Source organism: Lynx rufus, unplaced genomic scaffold (assembly GCF_022079265.1).
Source record: "Lynx rufus isolate CCGP_SWC_20201006 ecotype Redwood Valley unplaced genomic scaffold, mLynRuf1.p SCAF_9, whole genome shotgun sequence".
Taxonomy (NCBI): domain Eukaryota; kingdom Metazoa; phylum Chordata; class Mammalia; order Carnivora; family Felidae; genus Lynx; species Lynx rufus.
The window spans coordinates 62,380,668-62,403,083 of record NW_025814897.1 but is presented as its reverse complement, the minus strand read 5'-3'; the positions used below and the strand labels follow the sequence as shown (position 1 = coordinate 62,403,083).

The 22,416-nt window shown below is 42.4% G+C and overlaps 1 protein-coding gene across 1 annotated transcript; it reads right to left on the bottom strand.

Moving 5' to 3' along the window:
• Positions 1-4,998: 4,998 nt before the first annotated feature.
• On the bottom strand, positions 4,999-19,581 carry LOC124504966 (tripartite motif-containing protein 5-like). The gene is made up of 7 exons (XM_047070673.1): positions 19,349-19,581; positions 13,853-14,325; positions 13,123-13,218; positions 12,251-12,481; positions 8,027-8,049; positions 6,877-6,980; positions 4,999-6,274 (listed from the first exon to the last, which is right to left on the bottom strand). Exons 2-7 carry the CDS (start codon positions 14,273-14,275, stop codon positions 6,255-6,257), a joined length of 897 nt encoding a protein of 298 aa, XP_046926629.1. The 5' UTR covers positions 14,276-14,325; positions 19,349-19,581; the 3' UTR covers positions 4,999-6,254.
• Between the last annotated feature and the right edge of the window lie 2,835 nt (positions 19,582-22,416).

The window sequence follows — 22,416 nt, the reverse complement described above, 5'->3', positions numbered from 1 at the left end:
GATTCACAGGGAATAAAAGGATGGATATGGGACTTGTGGGAGGCAAGAGAAAAGAGAGTATTAGAGAGAAAAGAGGCCCTTGGATAAAGGAACTCCTCTCCTTCAGTCCTCACAATTGTCTCGCCTTTACCTTGCCCCTGTTCACACCCCATAAACAACCCCCCCACACACACACAAAGCCCTGCACTCCCCTCCAATAGTCAGCAAGATATACAAAACAAAAATAGACTATACCAAAGTCACATCTACTGTAAATCTCTGCCTCACCGCCACACTCCTGACCATCCCTCTTTTCTTTTCTGACCTGTGAGAATGAAAAATGGGACAACCACTATGAAAAACATCTGACAGTTTGCTATGACACAAAATATACTTTAACCCTAAAAGCCAGTAAGTCAACTTATATTATGCACTCAGGAGGGATGACTGGTTTGTATTTTTAGAAGAGTGGACAGGGAGATCTCACCAAGCCCTGCATGAGCATCCACTACAGAAACTTCCACTTTTCTCCCTCAGAAGGGAAACCTGGCTTTTCTTCATTCCTGAGAACTGCCCATAGTCTAGGAACTCACTGGGAAGAAGGAGGCAAACCAGGAGAAAGGAACGTTTGGCCTAGGACATTGTTGGGAAATCCCACAAAGTACTCTGGACTCTTCCTGTATTTCCATGAATAATAATTGAGTAAAGCCAGGTAAACACAGAAAGGGATTTCTGATGAAATAGAATGACTGCAGAAATAGGAGAGGATATTAACTTTTCATTAGTATATTCAGTTAAAGAGGCTATTAATAATTGTAAAATAAGATCGGCAGCTATAAAAGTGATAAGAAAAAATGCCTATAATGCTAAAATATTTATTTTACAATTGGATAAGATTCTTTAAAAAATCTTTATTTAAGCAAGTTAAACAAAGCTAAGGCAATAATTTTGAAAGTAAACTAATATGTACTTTTTAAAATTATTTCAAAGTCACAGGTAAATGTGACGAGGTTTTGGGGTAAGGTGGGGGGTCCAGAGCTGACGATCAAGAATGAATTCTTGAAGACATCTTTGGTGCAAAAAGGTGATTTTATTAAAGCACGGGACGCGACCCATGGGCAGAAAGAGTTGCTCTGGGGTTGTGAAGAATGGCTGGTTTTATACTATGGAGTTGGGGGTAAAGTCAGAAGGAAGGCCTTTGATATGCTAAAGAAACTCCTAAGATACCTGAGGCCTTGCTATTGTCAAGCTAAGGTTGTTTTCCCTCTTGTAAGGCATTAACAGTAGGATGGTAGGGCATTCCTGGAAAACTGTTATACTCTGTATTTGCCTCAAGCATTTGTCAATGGGCTGCATTTCCTTCTTCTCCATATCACTGTGGAAGGGTGATGTGGGGCTACAAGTTTCTCGAGATTAGGCTATTAAGATTGCCTTTTTCTTGTAATTTACCAAGGTATTTGTAAACTGATGGAGACCCATGTCCTGTATGACTGCGATCTCTATCAGTTGGCCACTTGTTTTCTTTCCTTTCCTTTGTCCTTGGGCAGCCAGGAGTGCCTAAAGAATGTCACACACATCCCACCTTGGGGGGAGCGGGTGTGCCAGTTTGTACTTTGTCCTCTGCCCGCGCCACGCTACCTCATGAAAGGGAACCAGAAAAATAACAGACATCATTCTAGATGGCTGCTTATGTTAGGAAGCAGCAGCAATTATTAAAAATATTCTACTAATTTTCACAATAACTCATCAAGTAATTTTCATTACTTTTTTTTTTTTATAAATGAGAAAGAGTATCTCATTAAATTTACTTTATTTGATAAGGGCCAGTATGTGGCAACACCAGAATTATAATAAAAGTCCACCTGTGATATAGAAAGAGAAATACTGCATGATCTCACTTACATGTTACACTAGGAAGTAGAGATTAGGATAGTGGTTGTCAAGGGCTGGGCGCGGGAGGAAATGGGGAAACACACACACACTCACACTCACACACACTGGTAACTATGTAGAGGTGATGAACAGGTTTATTAGCTTGCTTGTGGTGATCATTTCACAACAGATACATGTATTCAAATATCAAGCTGTACAGCTTAAAAGTTTATAATGTTTATGTCAATAACATCTCACTACCTCAAAGCTGTTAAAAAACTGAAAACAAGTATGCCTATGAGGTGTGTGTGTGTGTGTGTGTGTGTGCGTATCAAAGGCAGAACTGGAAGAGTCTTCTCAGTAGCATTAAGGATCTGAAAAATGGGGGAATTGAGAAAAGCGTGTAAGATATGTCTCTGGGTTATTTCTCACACCTGTATGTGAAGCTACAGTTACCTTTCATTTAAAAAAAAAAGTTGAGGGGCACCTGGGTGGCTCAGTCGGTTAAGCGTCCGACTTCAGCTCAGGTCACGATCTCACAGACCGTGAGTTCGAGCCCCGCGTCGGGCTCTGGGCTGATGGCTCAGAGCCTGGAGCCTGCTTCCGATTCTGTGTCTCCCTCTCTCTCTGCCCCTCCCCCATTCATGCTCTGTCTCTCTCTGTCCCCAAAATAAATAAACGTTAAAAAAAAATTTTTTTTTAAAAAGTTGACAATTTTGGAAATTCTTCTCTAGGGTACAAGTTTTCCTTCGGTTTTGTATCCTCAGCTGAGCTTTGCTTCCAGGTGGGCAGGGCCCAGGCAGAGGCACAAGTATCCAGAAATCTGTCGGTTTTTCCAGAGGACTGGACACTGGGCTCAAGAGAGCTGGGTGAAGAGAGGAGAGATTGCAGAACTGAGCAGGGGCCCAGTCATCAAGCCTCCTTTATACAGGTAAAGAGAGTGATGTAGGGGAACAAAGGCTGAAGGAAATGACAGATAAAATAAAATTTCCTTATAACCTGCAGCCCATTGACAAACGCTTGAGGCCTGGAGAGTACAACAGTCCTCCAGAACTCCCTACTGCCTTAAGGTTAATGCTTTGCTAGAGGGAAAAAAACCCTGAGCTTATTAGCCAGGCCTCCAGGATCCTATGAGTTTTCTTGAGCATATGAAAGTCCTTTTGGAAACTTTCCCCTGACTTTACCTCCCCCAACTGCCAAGTATATAATCAATCACTCCTCATAACTCCAGGGCAACTTTTTCTGCCCATAGTTTCTGTCCTTGTGCCTTATTTTTTGTTTAAAATTTTTAAATGTTTATTCTTGAGAGAGAGAGAGAGAGAGAGCATGAGCAGGGTAGGGGCAGAGAGAGAGAGAGAGGGAGGCACAGAATCCAAAGCAGGTGCCAGGCTCTGAGCTGTCAGCACAGAGCCCGATGCGGGGCTCAAACTCATGAACTGTGAGATCATGACTTGAGCTGAAGTCGGATGCTTAACCGACTGAGCCACCCAGGTGCCCCATGTCCCTGTACTTTAATAAAACCCCCTTTTTACACCGAAGACATCTCAAGAATTCTTCCTTGACCTTGGGCTCTAAACCCCAACACATTTCCACATCAGAAAGCACTGAGAATTTCTCTACAGGATCACAAACACACTATATATTTACAAGTGTGAAGAGTAAGGGAGAGGAAGCAATTGGATTGGCTTTCCTAGATCCCTCTGGAAAAATGATAATGAGGTCTCCTCATTTCCTTTTCTGTCCTGAAGCGGGGCAGAGACATCATCTGCTGTCCCTGACTACAGAAGTGACCCAGATGAGGCTATCAAAAGGAGGATTGCCTGATACACTTTGGACACTTGTAATTTCATAATTTTGCACATACTTTTGTTATTATGATCCTATGAAGTTTTCTGCTACTTCTAGAAGATATTTTTGTATTTCCCCAGATTACTCATTGTAGCAATAGGGTGACAGGAAAACAGAGGTCAAAGGGAAAATTTAGAAGATCAATTTCCTCCAGTTTCCATGGATGAGTGCTGATAGAGATGTGTGAATGCACACACACACACACACACACACAGGTTCTAGAAATATTCACCTTGGAATCCCTTGTGTTATCAAAGGTCATCCAGAGATGAAGCAGATGGGGATTTTGTGGACAAGCAGAAATGAGAGCAGATCCTGTTTAACCAACAGCCCACTTTTTCTCTCTGTAGCTCTGAACGTAGTTAAGAAAGAGTTGGAAATGAAAATGCTAAAAGACACAGGGATCCCACCAAGCCTCAAATGGACATCCACTGCAGAGATAACTCCCCTCCTATCTCACTGAAGGAGGAAAGCAGGATTTCCCTCTTCCTGAGAACTTTCAAGTCACTGCAAAAGGAAAGCTGACCAGGCAAGCAAAACACTTACCTACACCATTGCTAAGAAATCCCATGATTGTACCTCTTGTACTGTATCACTGTGAATAATAACTTTTAAAGCTGGGCCAACATCTCAAATGAATATTTAACTTCAATGAAACAGAATTACTGCAGAAAAAATTTAAAAAAAAGACTAGGTACCTATGCAAAAAAATTAATTTATTTTACAATCAGCTAAAATTTAAAGAAAATTGAAATTCTTTAATGAAGTTATTTTATTTCTTAAAACAAAACGAAGGTACTAATGTTGAAAGAAAGCTAATAGGTATTCTTAAGATCATTTATTTTGGTCACAGTGAGAGGGAGCCAAAAAATGAATAGACACCTTATTGGATCCTGCGTATGTACTAGAAAACATTCTGTTTGTTAATTTTCACAATTCTACATCAGGTACTTTTTTTTTTTCTTTTCTTTTTACAAATGAGAAAACTGAATCCCACAGAATTTCATGAGACACTGACACAGCTTATATTTTTTAGGAATTAGTAGAGCAATTATTTATAATATTTATTAATAATTTGAGACACTTAGATGCTTTATTTTTATTTTTTAATGTTTTATTTATTTATTTTTAATTTTTTTTGAGAGAGAGGGAGACACAGAATCTGAAGCAGGCTCCAGGCTCTGAGCTGTCAGCACAGCGCCTGACGAAGGGCTCAAACCCATGAACTGCAAGATCATGACCTGAGCCAAAGTCAGACACTTAAGCAACTGAGCCACCCAGGTGCCCCTAGATGCTTTATTTTTAATGACATTTATTTTCTTACGATGATCCTAAGTACAGTGCAGTTTTTACACCAAGCTTATTTTAAGAAAATAAACACAACATTAATGTATGTTATTCAAGGTTGCATTTGCTACGTGTGGAGAGAGGACAGGAACTCAGACATGCTGAACATAAACTCCCATTCTTACTATTTATGATATTTTCTCATTTTCTCCCTAACTCTTTGATGAGTAAAAGGCATCATGAGAACACTGACACACCACTAAGGGTTCAGTCTTTAGTGAATAATTCCTACGCTTAGGTCTTTGATAATACATCAAAATTGTTGAAAAGCTTTCCTTCATCTTTTCAGTCATGACAGAGGAAATGGGATTGTAACAATCTGGCAGAGTTGTTCCCTCAATAATGATCTTTCTTTATGAGGCATCAGCCCTTTTTTTTTTTCCGTTGGGACTATGGAAAATTATGAACAGAGATTCTTTCCTAATGTAAACATCATACTGGGAAAAACATTATTCAAGGCAAATTGTACACCCTGCTGATGAATGAAGGTGTTCACGTAGAGAAAAGGGAGGCAGCAAGGGACACACGGTGAGACAGACTCAATGCATTAGGTGTACTTAAGGCAAGTGCAACTACAAAGAAATAAGTAGGGGTGTAAGAAGGTTCAAGAGCTTGGCGAGTACAAGAACTAGACTCTAGTAGTCTAGTAGTCTAGACTTTACTACTCTGACTCTAGTAGTCTAGAGTCAGTCCCCCCCGAGTCATGGGGTCAGTATATTTCCCAGGGTTGAAATACAGAAAAGCTTTCTGAGAAAAGGAACATGAAGAGAATTTATAGATGAGAAACCTATGGTTTGTGACATTGAAAAAGGAGACGGTGCCAGCCTTGTAGTCTAGGAAAACTCCAACACAATGGGGAGGAACAGGCAAGGCCAGGATTAAGACGAAGGGGTCAGAGAAGGAGGACTCCTCAAAACCATTATATTCAACCCTTTAACCCTTTAACGCAATAGCCATATTAGGTTGATACCCAGAGTAAACATGTTGGTAATTTTAAATATGTCTAACATGAAATTTCATATTGGATTCTGGGCATGTTCTATCATATACCCCCCAAGATCAAACCCCCAGTAATGTTTCCCCGAACTGATAACCAGGGAGCCCGGGACACCATAATCGCTGTTACATGCATTATTTGATTTCCACCAGCACATATATCTCACTGGTCTTCGTCCCGTAGAAATGCCAAAATACGTCGTATTTTGGGGTCAGTGTGGAATCACGTGAGCTGCAAAAAAAGTACAGGGTTGGGTGAGGGATATGACGTAGCTTTATTTGTGACCCTGTGAGAGGGATCTGATCTTGGGAATAACTGGAGTGGGAACTATGAAAAATCTGTCTTTGGGGAGAGGTATAACACTGAAGAAGCACAATATGTACGTTATGTGTTACAGGGGAAAATATGGGTCTCGGAACATAAGACCTACTAGGAATGAAAAACTCTGAAAGGTGGTAAGTACAAGGTGGTTTGATAATACTGATACCTCCTTACCTTGCTAGTGCTAAACATGTGTCGGCTCTCAAAAAACAAAACAAAACAAAACAGAACAAAACAAAACAAAACCCCACAATCAACATAAGCAAGGGAGGCAGCCCTGAAATCTCTTTCCCCTGAAGATCAAGGGAAAGACTGGGGATGATGGTGAGACAGTGAACTGGTGAAGGAGAGTATGAACCAGACACCCAATGAAATATGACCATATCATCAGCACAGGACATCCAGTCTCCTTTGTCTTCTCTCTCCATACCCAGAAATTGTGCCCTTTTCCCCATTTAGCCCCTGCCATCACAAGACTCCCACAGCCACCCACTTGCTCTAACACTCCTCACCTTTTTTAAAGGCTTGTATTATCTCTTGCAGATCAAGAGCTCGGAATGTGTTCCTTTGTCCCTTGAGAAAAGTTTTTGGTTTCTTCAGACTCAAGACCCTGCTCCTAGGGATGACAAAAATTGAACCCCACACTTCTGACTTTTTGTCCCTCCACACAACTTTTTATCTTCACCCCATTGAAGCGCTTGAACCCTGAATACCCTGAGAAGAACAGGAGACTTGTGACCTTAGAGTCAGGGAAAAGTGTTCACACCTACCCTCTCTCAGTTGCCTTCTGTGTGACCTTAGGAAGGTCTTGACCTCTCAGAGGCACAGTTTCCAAAATTAAATCATGAACCTCTCCCTCTCTAAATCCTAGAAATCATATAAAATTACATGAAATAATGGATATAACAAAACAAAACTTTGGTACCTTTAAAAAAAACTTAAACTCTGCTTCCCAGCAGGAAAGCCCTCAGAATAACATCTGAGCTTTCAGGTTTTCTGGGAACGTTTGCAAACACTTGGAACTTGAGCACCAAACTAACGATGGCCTGAATTTCCTGTGTTAGGAAAAAACTCGATGCTGTCACATAGGTGTGCAAAATTGAGACACAAGGATGCCACCTTTCCAATCTGGCTTCCAATGTATGAGATCAAGATGGATCACTTGTGTATACTAGGGCCAAAATATTTCTTGAGATTCGAGTCTGTTTTTGGAAATCTAAGAGCTGCATAGAAGGTCTCTTCCATTCCAAGGGCAGAAATTTAAATATAAGGGAGCTGTCTCCAACTCTGGGTGCTTGACAGATAAAGAAGATATGACATTCCCAGGATAAGCCAAGCGCCTAAGAAATATGAGAACCTGAGTTAGATATGGGCATGCAAGGTGAATAAAAGCTATCATGTCACAAGGGTCTGCCACGCCTTAGCCTTGATACTGCTACTGACCCAAACTGTGTGACTTCCCACCACCCAAATTCTCTACCACAGAGCCTGGTCTATTCTCAACAGTTACAGAACACTCAAACCACAATTTGTGAACAGAAATTTCACATAAAACTACTCATCCAAATTGTCCGGCCCTGAGAAATGTTTTATTCTAACTGATCACCACAGAACTCTAATGCCTTTAAACCTCTTTCACCATCTCTGATCCCCCACACATACCTTTCCATGAGGTGATTCACATCCTAGGGAGAAAAGGGAAAACATGAGTCAAGAGGTAACAGGCCCTCCCCACTTACAAAGCATCATCTCATCCCCACCAACCCTACGGTGGGAATAAAGATGGTCCCAGTGTGAGAGCAAATAAGTAAAGATAAGACCCAGGCTAATCATTCCAGAAGACTCATGTGAGGTTGTCAGATTTCCTAAAAGGTAGAAACAGCTTTGAGCCTTGTGGAAGTAAAGCATGAAGCTTCTAGTATCTGGAGTGGAGACATATTTACGAGGAAAACAACAGTTCCATAATTTTTTCCCCAAGTGCATGAGATGATATGAATAATGCATGGCTCTTTCATTTATTCAATAGAAACGTAAAGGGATTTGCTATTATTTGCCAAACATCAGGACAGGCTTTGGAGAATCAAAGATGAGTAAATAATCGTAATATCCCTCAAGAGGTTTCCATGCCTTTGCTGAGGATACGAGCAATATACGAAGGTAGGCATTTTTCAAGTCTCTCTTCTCATTACACGCTATCTGTAAGTGACCTTGTCCACTCCCTTAAGTTCAACACACATCCATGTCCACTTAATTTCCAACCCTATGTTTTTACTCAGTTTTGTCTCTTAAACGCAGGTTAATGATTTCAGTAGTAAACGGGCCACAGAAACAAGTAGGTTAGGATGTCTAATATGTAACTTACCATTCACCAACCAAACCGTCTCCTCCCTTACACTCCATTGTTCATAAGGTTGCCAATATCCATTCACTCACTGTCCTAAACATTACAATATTTACAACGCACTTCAGTCTCCACCAAGCAATTCAGTCCACATTCTTTGTCTAATTTTTTCAAGTTTTTATTTAATTATTTTTAATTTTTTTAATGTTTTTGAGAGAGGGAGAGAGAGAGAGTACAGGAGAAAGGCAGAGAGAGGGAGAGAGAGAATCCCAAGGAGGCTCCATGCTGTCAGTGCAGAGCCTGACACGGGGCTCGATCTCACAAACTGAGATCATGACCCGATCTGAAATCAAGAGCTGGACACTTAACCAACTGAGCTACTGAGGCGCCCCAAGTTTTTATTTAAAATTCCATTTGGTTAACATACATACATAATACATACTCATAATACATACATACATAACTCATACATAGTATGAGTTCAGTTTAGTCCACTTTCTTAAAGTTTTTAGCCATCTGATTTTCTTTATCATCACAGATATTGCTTCATTTGTTTGAACAAATATCTACCAGTATATTTGATGTCCTCTACCTCAGACTTCACGTCCCTCATGTCACCAAAAACTAGGCCAACAGGTGGGTCTCCAAGGGCCATTAAAAATAAATGCTCTCTGTATTAGGGCTTTTGTGTTGTATATGACAAAAATCAAAACTAGATTAAGTAGAGAAAAGGATCTGGGGGCAGTTATAACTTTAATGAAAGCTTAATTTTGAAGCTCAAACCCTGTCATCAGGACCCTATGTCTTTCTCCAAATTCTACTTATTCCCTCTTAATTGACTTTATTCTCAGTTCATAAAGGAAACATGAATCTCCTGATATAAACTCCAGAAGAAAAAAGAGCTTCTCTTCCCAATTAAAGCAAAAAAAACCTCTTATGGCTGCATGGCACTGCCCTGCATTGGATCAGGTACCCATATGAAAAGTATCACTGTAGGGGCGCCTGGGTGGCTCAGTCGGTTAAGCGTCTGACTTTGGCTCAGGTCATGACCTTGTGGTTTGTGGGTTCAAGCCCCGTGTTGGGATCTGTGCTGACAGCTCAGAGCCTGGAGCCTGCTTCAGATTCTGTGCCTCCCTCTCTCTGCCCCTCCCATGTTCGTGCTCTGTCTCTCTACGTCTCAAAAATAAATAAACGTTAAAAAAATTTTTTAAATCATTCATCCAATAATTAAAATTGGTATTAAAATTAGTATTAATCTGAGGTAGATGATGATAGGGTAAGAGGCATGCTGTAATCACTCGAATAACCACTACGGGGAAAAAAAACTAACACTGAAACAAAACAAAACAAAACAAAACCCCCACAGAAATAGGAAAATTTTAAATTAAACTTAAAATATTTGTTTAACTCAAACAAAGCTAGTCAAGGGAAAGCAGAACAATGAAAACTACAGGCAACATATGGAAAGAAAATAGCAATATGATAAATTTAAATACAACAACACCAAAAATTGCATTAAATGTTATTGTTTTAACATCCCAATTAAAAGGCAATGATTATACGGGTGCTTGGTGGCTCAGTTGGTTGAGCATCCAACTTTGGCTCAGGTCATGATCCATATTTTGGATCCAAAGACACAAATACAGTAAAAAGATAGAAAAATATATACCATGCAAGCAGTAATCACAAGATAGCTCAAGTATTTATATTAATACTGGACAAAATAGACTTTAAGACAATAAATATTATGAGAGAATGAGAGGGAAGTTTCAGAATGATAAAAGGTTCAGTATGTCAAGAAAGGATATAACAATTATAAACGTATGTGTACCTAACAGCAGAGCTTCAAAATACACAAAGCAAAACTGAAAGGATTAAACAAAAATAGACAATTTAGTAGTTGTAGTTTTCAATAGCTCACTCTCAATAACTGACAGAATAACTTGTATGAAAATCTGCAGATACAGAAGACGTGGATGATACTATCAACCAACTTGACCTAACTGACATCTATAGACTATTATATCTAACAAACGCAGAATATACGTTCTTCTCAAATTCATATAGAAAAAGTTTGTGGACATACACTATTTTAGTCCATGAGACAAGTATCAATACATTCAAATACTGAAATAATAAAATATGTGTTTTCTGACTGCAAAGAAATTAAATTTGAAATCTGCGGCAGAAGAAAAAGTGAGAAATCAAGTATTATTAAATTAAACGCACACTTTCTAGGGATTTACCCAAAGAATACAAAAATACAAATTCAAAGGGATACATGCACCCTAATGTAGCATTAGAGCTGCATTATCTACAATAGCCAAATTATTGTAACAGCACAAGTGTCCACTGACTGATGAATGGATAAAGATGTGATATCTATATATAAAACGGGATATTACTCAGCCATAAAAAAAATGAAATCTTGTCATTTGCAACAACATGGATGGAACTAGAGAGTATTATGCTAAACGAAATAAATGCAATGCATTTATATCATTAAATACTATTATCAGAAAAGATGGTCTCAAATAAGTAATGAATGTTTCTACTTTAAGAAACTAGAAAAAGGATGGCAAACTAAACCCAACACACACATACTCGCATTGATGCGTGCATACACATACATACACAAAGGAAACAATAAAGATAAAAGCAGACACAAATGACACAGAAAGGTTAAAAAAAAACCTAAAGTCAATGAAATAATAGTTGATTCTTGAAGAAAATCAAGAAAGACAAATTGACCAAAGACAACTAAACTGACCAAAAAAAAAAAAAAAAGAAAGAAAGAAAAAGAAAAAAGCACACCACCAAAATCAGGAATCAAAGAGGGGACATTACTGTGAGTGTTGGAAAAGCTAGAGGTATTATAAGTGATTATTATGACCACCTTTATGTCTATATATCAGGCAACTTAGAGTGGAATGATCCCTACAAAGACATATATTACAAAAGCTGACTTAAGAACTTCAACAAAATGTAAATAAACCTAATACATATTTTTAAATATTATAAGTCTTTTACAAAAGAAAAGCCCAGAATGAGATTCTTCACTGGGTGAATTCTATTGAATGTTTTAAGAATAAATAATACTAGTCCTTCACCACCTACTTTTTGTTTGTTTGTTTTTCAGAAACTAGAAAAGGAGGGAGAAGAAAAATCTTAGTTCATTCTATGAGGGAAGAACAAGTCTCAGGATGTGAAGTTCATTTGTCTGTGACCAAGCTGAATCGGGAAGAGGTACCAGATAAGTCCTTAGCACTAGATCACAGATAACAGAGGCCCATAGACTATCCCTGGATACAAAGCAAATTCTCTCCACAGTCAGATTTCTGCACTGCACTTGATAAATAAATACGCAATTGTTCCTTGCTATTTATTCCTATAAGCTCTGACAGAGATGCAGGAAAGGGGTACTCTGCAGGGCCAAAGGAACCTTAGAGTCACCACCAGGAAGAGCAAAGCAACACGGGAGAGAAGGAAACTTGGTCTTCATTTTTCTCAAATCTCAGGTGCTGGCGCTTCTTCCCGAGTCTTACCTGCAGCATGTCCATCGTTGACGCCTGCAGCCGATGTTCCAGATCCGAGATGAGGTCGGTCAACAGCTGGCTGTGCTGGGCCAGTTCATCCTCAGCTTCAGCCAGCCTGCCTAGAACAGCTTTCTCCTCATTTTCCAAATTCTGCAGCTCCCTCAGCTCCTCATACTCCAGGATGTCCTTCAGTTTTTTAAACTGTGCCTGGATACTTTGTCTCTCAGTTTGCATTTGTTTCTTCAGGAATGAGAAAGAGAGAGAGGTACCTGGGCTATCAGGCCGAGACTAGGAACCAGAAAGAGAACTCCTTTCTTTGGAAAGTTCTCACAGGGAAATGAAATAGAAGCCAGGGAGCAATTCTTGGGAAAGCTGACTTTTCCTATCATCTTTTCTCCATCACATTCCAAAATCATGGCCTCAAGTTTGCATTATTGAGGCTAACCCTGAGCCCCAATGGGATCCCTGGGTGTGGCTTAGCTTTCACACAGCTGTCCAGGACAACCAAGTCTCCTCATATTATTCTTGACCCCCACCCCTTCACCCTTGGCTGAAAACTGAACGGTGCGGACAGAACCAGGAGTCATTGCTAAATGTCTTCCCCTAGAAAGATCAAAGACTCAAAATCACAACAGGTATGTAGCACAGAATTCACTAGCCATCTTCTATGTGAATACCTGCTTCTAAACATCTGTGTTCATTTATAATAGGTTCACTTCTCAGCCCCAACCCTTATCAGGGAAAGGATAAAGAAGAGGACCAATCAAATGACTTTTGGACATAGAAACTATCAGGGAACAAAAAGGAAGGAGGCTCTTTGTTAGTAAGGCCCAAGGTCCTGTCTAGATTTTTGTCAAACTCCCTCAGGAAACATCTCCTACCTTCCAGGAAGTTCTCTCTTCTCCGATACCAGCTTCCAACATTCTAGCTTCCTGCTGGTCTTCCCTCAGCTTCCATAGAGCTTCCTGGAGCTTCTCCTATGAGACAGGAATCACACCATAGTCAAGCTATGAGATTCCTCAGCATTAGCATAGGGGAAAAATGAGGGGAAAAATCAGGCTGATCTCCAAAGAGACAAGAGTTTACAGAACTGGTGAAAACAGCAATTAGAATCCATGACTTGGAAGAAAACTTGAGGTGGTGGTGAATGTGTTCTTTAAGACTCAGGTGATGGACATCACCATCCCCTTGTCAAAAGAGAGTGACTGATTCTTTTTGTACCAGAAGAACAAGCTGAATCCTGCAGCCAGGAAAGAAATTACATCTCAATCTACCCTACTGTTCAACGGAGTGATGAGAGCCTCTCTTGGGCACAAAATCTCCACCCATCTAGCACAAGGTACAAAAGTATCTACTTTTGGTTAAACCTGTGTGGTAGGGTTACAAAAAGTTGCAATTGAATGGAATGGCCAAAAATGTTCTTTAGGCAAAAAACAAAAACAAACAAACTGTCTTTCAGGTCTTGGAAGGTGAGAATAGAAAGACAAAATCACAGACTTGGGGACAGCCCTCGGGTCTATGGTGACAAGGGAATGAAAGTTGAATACAAAGTGGAGATTGCTCATCAAGTACCGTTTTCTGCCCTGTATTCCCTCCATCCTGGTCTCTTACCTGGTAGTCCTGGGCAATTTCCTCCACGAGGACCGTGTGGTGACCGCGGTGCTCCTGAGACCGTTCGCAAAGCCAGCAAATGACCTTCCCATCTGTCTTACAGAAAAGCAGGAGTTTCTCTTCATGGCGCTCACAGAGATTTATCTTCTGCCCCTCCTCGGGGCTCACCTTGACCTCTCTGAGCCTCTCCACTATGTTGGCCACATGCCAGTTAGGCCGCAGCTCCCCAGTACAGTACCTGATTCGGCACACAGGGCATCTGCTCTCCCCTCCTTGGTTTGTCGTGGACTCCTTGGTCTTTGCAGTGATGCAGGCCTGGCAGAAGCTGTGGCCACAGTCCAGGCTCAGGGGCTGTGTCAGGATGTCCAGGCAGATGGGGCAGGTCACTTCCTCCTGTAAGCATTTCAGGAGTTCAGAAGCCATAGCAGCTGCTCCCTGTCCTGACTTCTGTGGCTCTTCTTGCTCACAGATCCCTGCATGATTGGGAAGGTTAAAAGGGGGCAGAATAAGAAAGGTAGGAATAAAATTACACTAATTGCGCAGAAATCGAGGACAGGCCAAAATCATACTATCGAAGGACAAGAAAGAAAAGGTGGAGAAACAAGAAAAGAGCGTGGGGACCTGGTAAACAGGACTTTTCTTAATAATTTCAAGTGCATTACTCCTGGTTCATGTGACAGGACAAATCCCATCTTTATCTGCGACGACTATTATTTTCCTTTTATTTTACTAAACAAAAAGATGACCTGAGGCCTCCTCTACCAAGACCCTTGTGTGACCTACCATCTCTCTTGCTTTTTCTTTGCCATCTCCAAAACACAGCCCCACTGCAAAAAGCACCCATCCACATATGCCTTTGGGTTTTTATACCTGTCTTTCACTCAGCATGGATACTGCCCCTGACATCGGTATGACTCACTCTTACACTTCAGTAAACTCTCAACAAGTTCTCTTATCAAAAAGTCCTGCTCTAACTTACAGTGTAACCATTGACATCACTTACGAGAAGTTTGCAATGATTTCTCTTATCATGACATAATATATGACAGTGTTTGTGTACTCGGTAAAAGCAAACCCTTCATCAGACGTGTGAACAGAGGTGGTAAGTGACTTACAAAGGTCATTTATCTCCAATACAGAGTTGGGATCAACTTAACGTATTCAAAGCCCTCCTACAGAGGTCTGTCCCCTATCCCAATGAGCTAATCAAAGGCAAACAAAAGGACCCAATTAACACCCAGAACAATGGAAGGTGTGGGGATGAAGAGATCCAGACCAGCTGAGAGGTTCTGGGAAGTCCAGTGTTTATAACCAGTGAGATTTCAGCGTGGCCAGGAAATAAACCAGGGACATTAACAGGAACCTAAAGGTGTGTATGTAGGGGGACAGTAGGGGAGATGGTATATACTCATAGGATCATATAAGTCAAATACCTGAAAAAAAAAAAAGAAACACAGATGAAATGTTATTCTTGACAAAGAAGTCTCAAAATATTGGGCAAGTTTATTCAATTAATTATCATTAATGATGAATTAAATGCCAGCAACTTGACTAATACCCATAAACACCAAAACAAGTCTAAACAGAGGGTTTAAACCCAAACGAGCAAGGCGGGGGGGGGGGGGGAGAGAGAAAGAGAAAGACTGAGAGAGAGAGAGAGAGAGAGAGAGAGAGAAATCAAGAAACAGACTCTTAACTATAGAGAACAAACTGATGGTTACCAGAGGGGATGTGAGTGGGGGATGGGTTAAATAGGCAAGGAAGATTAAGGAGGGCACTTGCTGTGATGAGCATAATGTGTCATATGAAGCGCTGAATCACTATATTGTACACCTGAAACTAATATAACACTATACGTGAACCATATTGGAACTAAAATTTTTAAAAACAGAGGGTTTAAACCACTATGGACTTGGCATTCATAAATTAAGTAATAGACCACACACACATATACACACACACACACACACACACACACACATACACAGCGTGTGCAAGAAGATGTGGAAAACACTACTAGAGAGATGCACATACTGTTGGGAAAACAAATAATGGGGTAAATAAAGGGTTATCCAAGAATTCCAACTTGAAAACAGAAGGGTTGAATTGAAAGCTGAAGAAAATGAAGGAAAGATGGGATGAGACAGGGGACACAATGTACTGGGTAGAGGAAGTGATCTGGTCACAGAAAACATGTCACCTTGTATGAGTTTTAAAAGGTCAGTGTGGCTGGGGTGCAGAAAATTGCTGGGCCTTTGACATCACATGAGCCTTCAGTGGCCATCAAATAGAACACTCCCCAAATTACACAACGTTTAGGGAATCTTTTCCAAGAGCAGGGAGAAATTATCAAGGTTTTCTCATCAGAGATGAGTAGGAGCATATTTAGCTCTGCACTCAGGCTGTGTGACAGATTAGGTGGATCCAGTGTGGAACTGGGAAGGTCAGGTGGGATGCCCACACAGCAACTCGGAGAAGGAGGACGATAGCTCAAGGGACAAGTTGATGAAGGAAACGGAGGGCAGCAGATAAGAGTGAGAGATAAGATGAGGTAAAAGGATAGGGTTGGGAGTTGGGAACAAGGGGTTAACATCAGGCTTGGGATCTTTCTTCTGGTAAAGGTAACACTGGTTTACTCTTCTGGCGGGTAGTTTCTTGTTCGTTTTTCTGGGAAACCTACCAGGTTACAATGAAGTGGAAGGTCAGCTGTCTTGCAAGGCCACAATATTAACAGCAAAAATGGCTTGATGTGTAAAGTGCATTGGGACTAGGAAGACTTTATACAGACCTTAAATGCCGGCTGGTAAGCAAAGTCTCACTTTTCACAAGGGGATTGTGACTCTTAGAGCCAAATAGGTCTTGTTTAGGCCCCTGGAAGCTGTACTCATGGGATTTCCCCAGGTAATCAGCCCTTTGTAGCGCTAGGCTTATGGATGGCAGGTTCACCCACATCTACCTAGTCTGGTTTCTTAAGAAGCTGAGATACCAGGACTAAAATACCTCCTGTATCACTGTAAGGGCCATCACTGATGGCTCACCTAAAGCAGCCATGCCAGCATGCTGTGTCTCCTGTCCTCTAGCCCCCAGATAAGCTAAACGAACCTGGAGGTTTGCGTCTTGTCAGGTTGCATGGATGGAAATGGTGACCCAAAGTGGAAACTACCGCCAGTGGTCAGTCACCACAACTGCAGCTGGTGGGTGTCCCACAGTGGTAGCACAATGACACTCATTCTCTGATGGCCCTGTGGCCACAGTCTAGATTCAGGGGTTCTGTCAGGAGCTCCAGGCAAACAGGGGTATGTGGCAAAAAACAGAGAAAGGGAAGATCTCAGTAATGATTAAGGTTTTGATGGCTGCCAAGGTTTGATGGTAAAGAACGATCTCCAGTATGAGACAACCGATAAGGTTTCCCTTTGCTCCACACAAGGGAGGGGAAAGCTATGAAGGCAGCATGGAGATCAATTTAAATCTACTAAAACTGTCCACTCATGCCACGTTCATCATGCATAAAGGAAACCTGATGAGAATAAGGCAGCCATGCCCTGCAAATATAATCCAGCTAATGGTAAAGATACTGAAAATAGTTCAAAGACCATATGAAGTAAGCCCCCAGCTGGAGAGACCATGGGTCAGATGAGGCTCTGACAAACAGGAAGATCAGAGGTAGGTATCTTATCAGAGGTAGATATTATATTATATGTACCTATTACACGATAAAATCTACCCCTATTACATGATAATATCTAGCCAAGCTATGTTATGAACATGGAGTGAGCCTCCAATTATTTCTCATCCCATTCAAGATACAACCAGTGCAGAGAAGCATCAAGAGCCTTCTACGGGAGGGAGCAACAGCGAATGCATCCTGCTGTAGGGCTGTGGGGTTTATTTTCACACTAGGGCTATAAGGAGCTAATGACAAAGCAGCTGCTGTCACCACTGACACAGGAGGAGGAATGGGCAAAGGGGCTGGAGTTGCCATACATGGGGGAGGAGCTCACTGCTACTTAAGCCGTGACCCAAGGGCTCTGTGGCAATCTGGGAGATAGATAAGGGAACATGAGTGGTATCTGCCTGACAGAACTCCCGGGTCAGCTGGCTGCCACAGGTGTCCCCTACTCATGGGTCTTCTCCATACATCTGAGCTCATGAGAATGCAAACTCGACATGTTCCAGAGGCGAGAGCTAAGGACAAGCAAAAGGAATAAAAAGACAATTAACTATGTAAAAGTCCAAACAGTAAAGATACACACAAAATTTGATTCTTTTGTGACTAAACCAAACTGTTTCTCTAAGTATGATGAAGCCACGAGTTATGGACATATATGGGAAAGAGTCACTTTGCCTAAGTAGAATGGGAAAAGAAAATTGTGCTGTTTCATTTGCCAGGTAGTCATCTAATACTATTTAATATGAACTCCTTATAAAACTAGCAAAATGAAAAAGGAAGCAGAAAAGTAAACAAATCGATTCTAAAACCCTGTGATCATTGGCATGACAAGAGGTGTACTATTTGAGTTCAGAAGTCAGGTGCCAGTCACTGACCAGTGGCTGAGAGGGGCACAAGGAATATGCAGCAGAGGTAATAACCTCCAAAATCAGCTTTGATAAAGTGACGTTTGTCAGATGAAGTAAAGTCAGGCAGGGTGGGAGAAGAGATCTGACGTGACGGGTGTCCCCCATCCCGCTGTAAGGGGGATGCAGCTGTACCTCCTATGGGAAGGGGGTGGAGTAAACAGAGGCTCCCCTGCTGTAAACTCCCTTCCCTCCTGGCTCTCAGGATTCTGTAACATACTTCTTCCCACATCTTTTTACATCGTTAACAACAATCAAACTCATTCTGTTTATTAAAAGTTAGAAAAGACCCCACGTCTGGAGAATGCTCCCCTCACTCCTGATCTCTCGGGCAACCTGTTTCCGAGGCAGATATGGCCTGGGAGAAGGATGAGTAAGGTTGGTCATTCTCAAGGACCTTCTAGACGAGTTCACAGATGAAGGCTGCAGGGCCTGCCGGTTATCACCCCACCAAGCTCCTAGGCACAGACAGGCCAAGGTAGTGAAAATTTATCTAGAGTCATGCAGAAATACTTTATTGTTAGGCAATAGGCATTCAAACGTTAGGATTCAAAGATCCTTCTGCCTTCGGTCTTGCTGTGGAGAGCAGGAACTTTCTACCTCTGAAAAATGGAGGATTCTGGCTTGTCCTCAGCAAGGTGCAATTCACACTTGCAGAATGGGAAGGAGAATCTCCAGGGTAGACTCTGCCTGGAGAAATGAAGGTTCCTTCCAAGAAAGAACAAAAAGCCCTTCCATTCCAGTCTTCACAGCTCCCTTCTTTGAGGACTGCGCCTCCTCCAGCCGGCCTTCCCCACCCTCCCCGCCCCCCACACCCCCTCCCCCGACTTGCACCCCTACCGGGCACTCTCAGCAGGAAGGCTGCAAGCTGGGCGTTGCCCCGCCCTTCACAGCAGCTGCGAGACCCCACGTTAGACTCACCCCAAAATTCGGTTCTTCTCCCCACCGCTGCCCTCCGCAAACTACTGCACACAGCTTCCGACACCAGGGGAGAAGTCGTGCCTCCCCGAAGAAGAGTAGAGGCGGACGTAGTCAGGATCCTGTCCCCAAACCAGGCGCTAATCTCCGCTGAGACACGGAGGAGCAAAGTGAAAACGGAAGTTGAATTCTTGGGGGAAGGCAGGACAGGAGGAGAGGCCACCGACCAATGGGAGGCCTCCGCATAGGACCCCCCCCCCGCCCCCCTGGAAAATGACCAGGTTTCCGAGCCTCGGCCGGATGGGTCCGGGATTGCGCTCCTGCTGCTCCCGTGCTTTACCAGGGTTAAGGCGGCCTTTGGAGAAGGAGGCTTACCCGAGCAGTGTAACTTCGCACACACCCGCCTTGCCTTTTTCCGCTACAAATGAGCTGTCATGGGGAGGGAATAAAATTCCTCCTTTCCCACAAGGAGGACCCGCACTTGAGGCTGGCCTGGGGCGGCCACACGGGCAGGCTGTCTACAGTTCCGCATCCCCCCGCTGGGGTCTGTGAATCTGACCGGTGTGTGTCCTCATCGGCGTGTGAGAGGGCAGGACTGTGCAAATCTGGCGTTCCCTCACTCAGGTGGTCAGTCAGGGGCTGTCACAGAGTGGTAACACAACGAAGCTGACCTTCAGATTTTGGATTCAAGACGGCCAAAAATGACGCTTTTTCTACGGAGGCTGGGAAGATGGAGCTGTTTCAAGTGTCACGTTGGGCAACGCATCTAATACTTTTCAGCATATAATCTCTAAAATCCTAGCATAATAAAAACGAAGCAGGAAAATAATCGTGAAGGTTAATGTCATGTGTCAACTCGACTGGCCCCGAGGTGCCCAGATTAAACATTTCTGGGTCTGTCTGGGAAGTGGTTGTTTCTAGATGAGATTATCATTCAAATCTGTCGACTCAGGTTGTCTTCACCAGTGTTGTTGGGCATCATTTAATTTGTTGCGGGGCCTGAGAAGAAAAAGGGATTCATCCCTTTTATTTCTTGCCTGCCTGCTTGAGCCGGGATACAGGTCCTCTCCTGTCCTTGGACTGGAATTTACACCATTACCCACCCCAGTTCTCAAGCCTTTGGTCTCGGACTGAATTACACCACCAGCTTTCCTAGGTCTCCACTTCGCAGCCACCAGATCCTGGAACTTCTCAGCCCCAAATAATCATGTGAGCCAATTCCTCATAATAAATCTCCTTCATATTGGTTCTGTTTCTCTGGAGAACCCTAACAATTCTAAAATTCTATGTCAAGTGGCATTGGTGAAGTGTGATAATGACAATGATAACAAAACAGGGGAGCTGTGCAGTTTCAAAGAATGCATGCCAAACAGTGATGTAGGAGAGCCAACTGTACAAGGAGGGTGTTGTAAGGGTGATAATGTTTAACATTTTTTTTTGTTTGTTTATTTTTAAAGGAGAGAGAGACAGAGTGCAAGCGGAGGAGGGGCAGAGAGAGAGGGAGACACAGAATCTGAAGCAGGCTCCAGGCTCTGAACTGTCAGCACAGAGGCAGAGGCAGACAGAAGGCTCGAACCCAGGAACAATGAGATCATGACCTGAGCTGAAGTCAGATGCTTAGCTGACTGAGCCATCAGGTGCCCCTGATAATGTTTAAAAAGTCAACTTTAATCCCAAAAGACCTGCTCAGATAAGAGGAAGTCACTGTAAAAAAAATAAGAAAAAAAAAAAAAAGGAGTTTTGATGGGATCTGCAGTCTGAATGAGTCAGTCTGGAATGTAGCTGTCATTCACAGGAGGAAAGGTAGTTAAAATAAAGAAGCTTTCCCACTCTCTCTTTTCTCATGGGTCTTAGGATATTGTTAACATGCCCCTTCTTCTGATGTCCTTTCATATTATTTAACACCAAACAAGCATCTCATTTTGTTTTATTAACAGTCGTCAAGATGCCCCTTATGGAAATCCTTCCTATGTGTTCTGGCTGATCTCCCAGGTGAGCTCAGTTTCTGGGTGGCAGCAATGACCCAAGGAGAAGGATGAGCAAAGTTAGTAATTTTGTGTGTGTGAGCTGCTGGAGATCTCGGAGTTTGAATTTGGAAAACTTGTAGGACTAGAAAACACCAAAGGAGCTGTAGAGGGACTGACTGTCACACCATTAAGGTTCCCAGACCCGGGGACAGGGTGTTAGGAATTTATGTGGAGAGCACTGCAGAAATCCTACATGATTAATACTGACAGGCGTTAAATTGTTAAGCTTCAAAGAACTTTCTGACTTTACCCTACTGTCTTCCTCATAGCATCTTTTGCATCCCCGAGCAAAACCAGGCCTCTCTCTCTCTTCTGTTGCACTCAGTGCACAACTGGTCCAGAGTCCTGGGCCATGGCCCACAGAAATGCCATAAGTTCTTTATCTAGGGCTTCCTTTGCTTGAATTTCTCTCTGGCAGTCCTTGCTGAAACAAGGTTACTCCTGGAGGTGAGGACTCAGCCACTATACCTTGAGTTAGAAAATGAATATGCAGGGCGCCTGGGTGGATCAGTCAGGTGAGTGCTGATTTCAAGGTTCACGGGTTTGAGCCAGGCATTGGGCTCTGTGCTGACAGCTCGGAGCCTGGAGCCCGCTGCGGATTCTGTGTCTCCCTCTCTCTCTCTGCCCCTGCCCTGCTTGTGCTCTGTCTCTCTCTGTCTCTCAAAAATAAACATTAAAAAATTAGGGGAGCCCGGGTGGCTCAGTCGGTTAAGCATCAGACTTCAGCTTGGGCCATGATCTCATGGTCTGTGACTTTGAGCCTCGCATCAGGCTCTATGCTGACAGCTCAAAACCTGGAGCCTGCTTTGGATTCTGTGTCTCCCTCTCTCTCTCTCTCTCTCTCTCTCTCTCTGCCCCTCCTCGGCTTGTGCTCTGTTTCTCTATCAAAAAAAAAAAAAATAAACATTAAAAAAATTTAATTTAATATGCAGAAGTGCAAAGCAACAGAGAGAAATGCAGCAGGAAACCTACTGTATTACTGATATTATCAGTGGCAATATCAGTGGCCACCCCCAACTTCAAGTTTCATGAGGTTAGGCAGGG

What these genes read in the sequence shown, in the direction of transcription:
- LOC124504966 (XM_047070673.1), bottom strand. Translation starts at nt 14,275, where the DNA reads ATGGCTTCTGAACTCCTGAAATGCTTACAGGAGGAAGTGACCTGCCCC. An exon ending in AAATTGCCCAGGACTACCAG is followed by an intron (nt 13,219 to 13,852) that starts GTAAGAGACCAG and finishes CCTGTCTCATAG; the next exon opens with GAGAAGCTCCAGGAAGCTCT. An exon ending in CAACGATGGACATGCTGCAG is followed by an intron (nt 8,050 to 12,250) that starts GTAAGACTCGGG and finishes TTTTCTCCCTAG; the next exon opens with GATGTGAATCACCTCATGGA.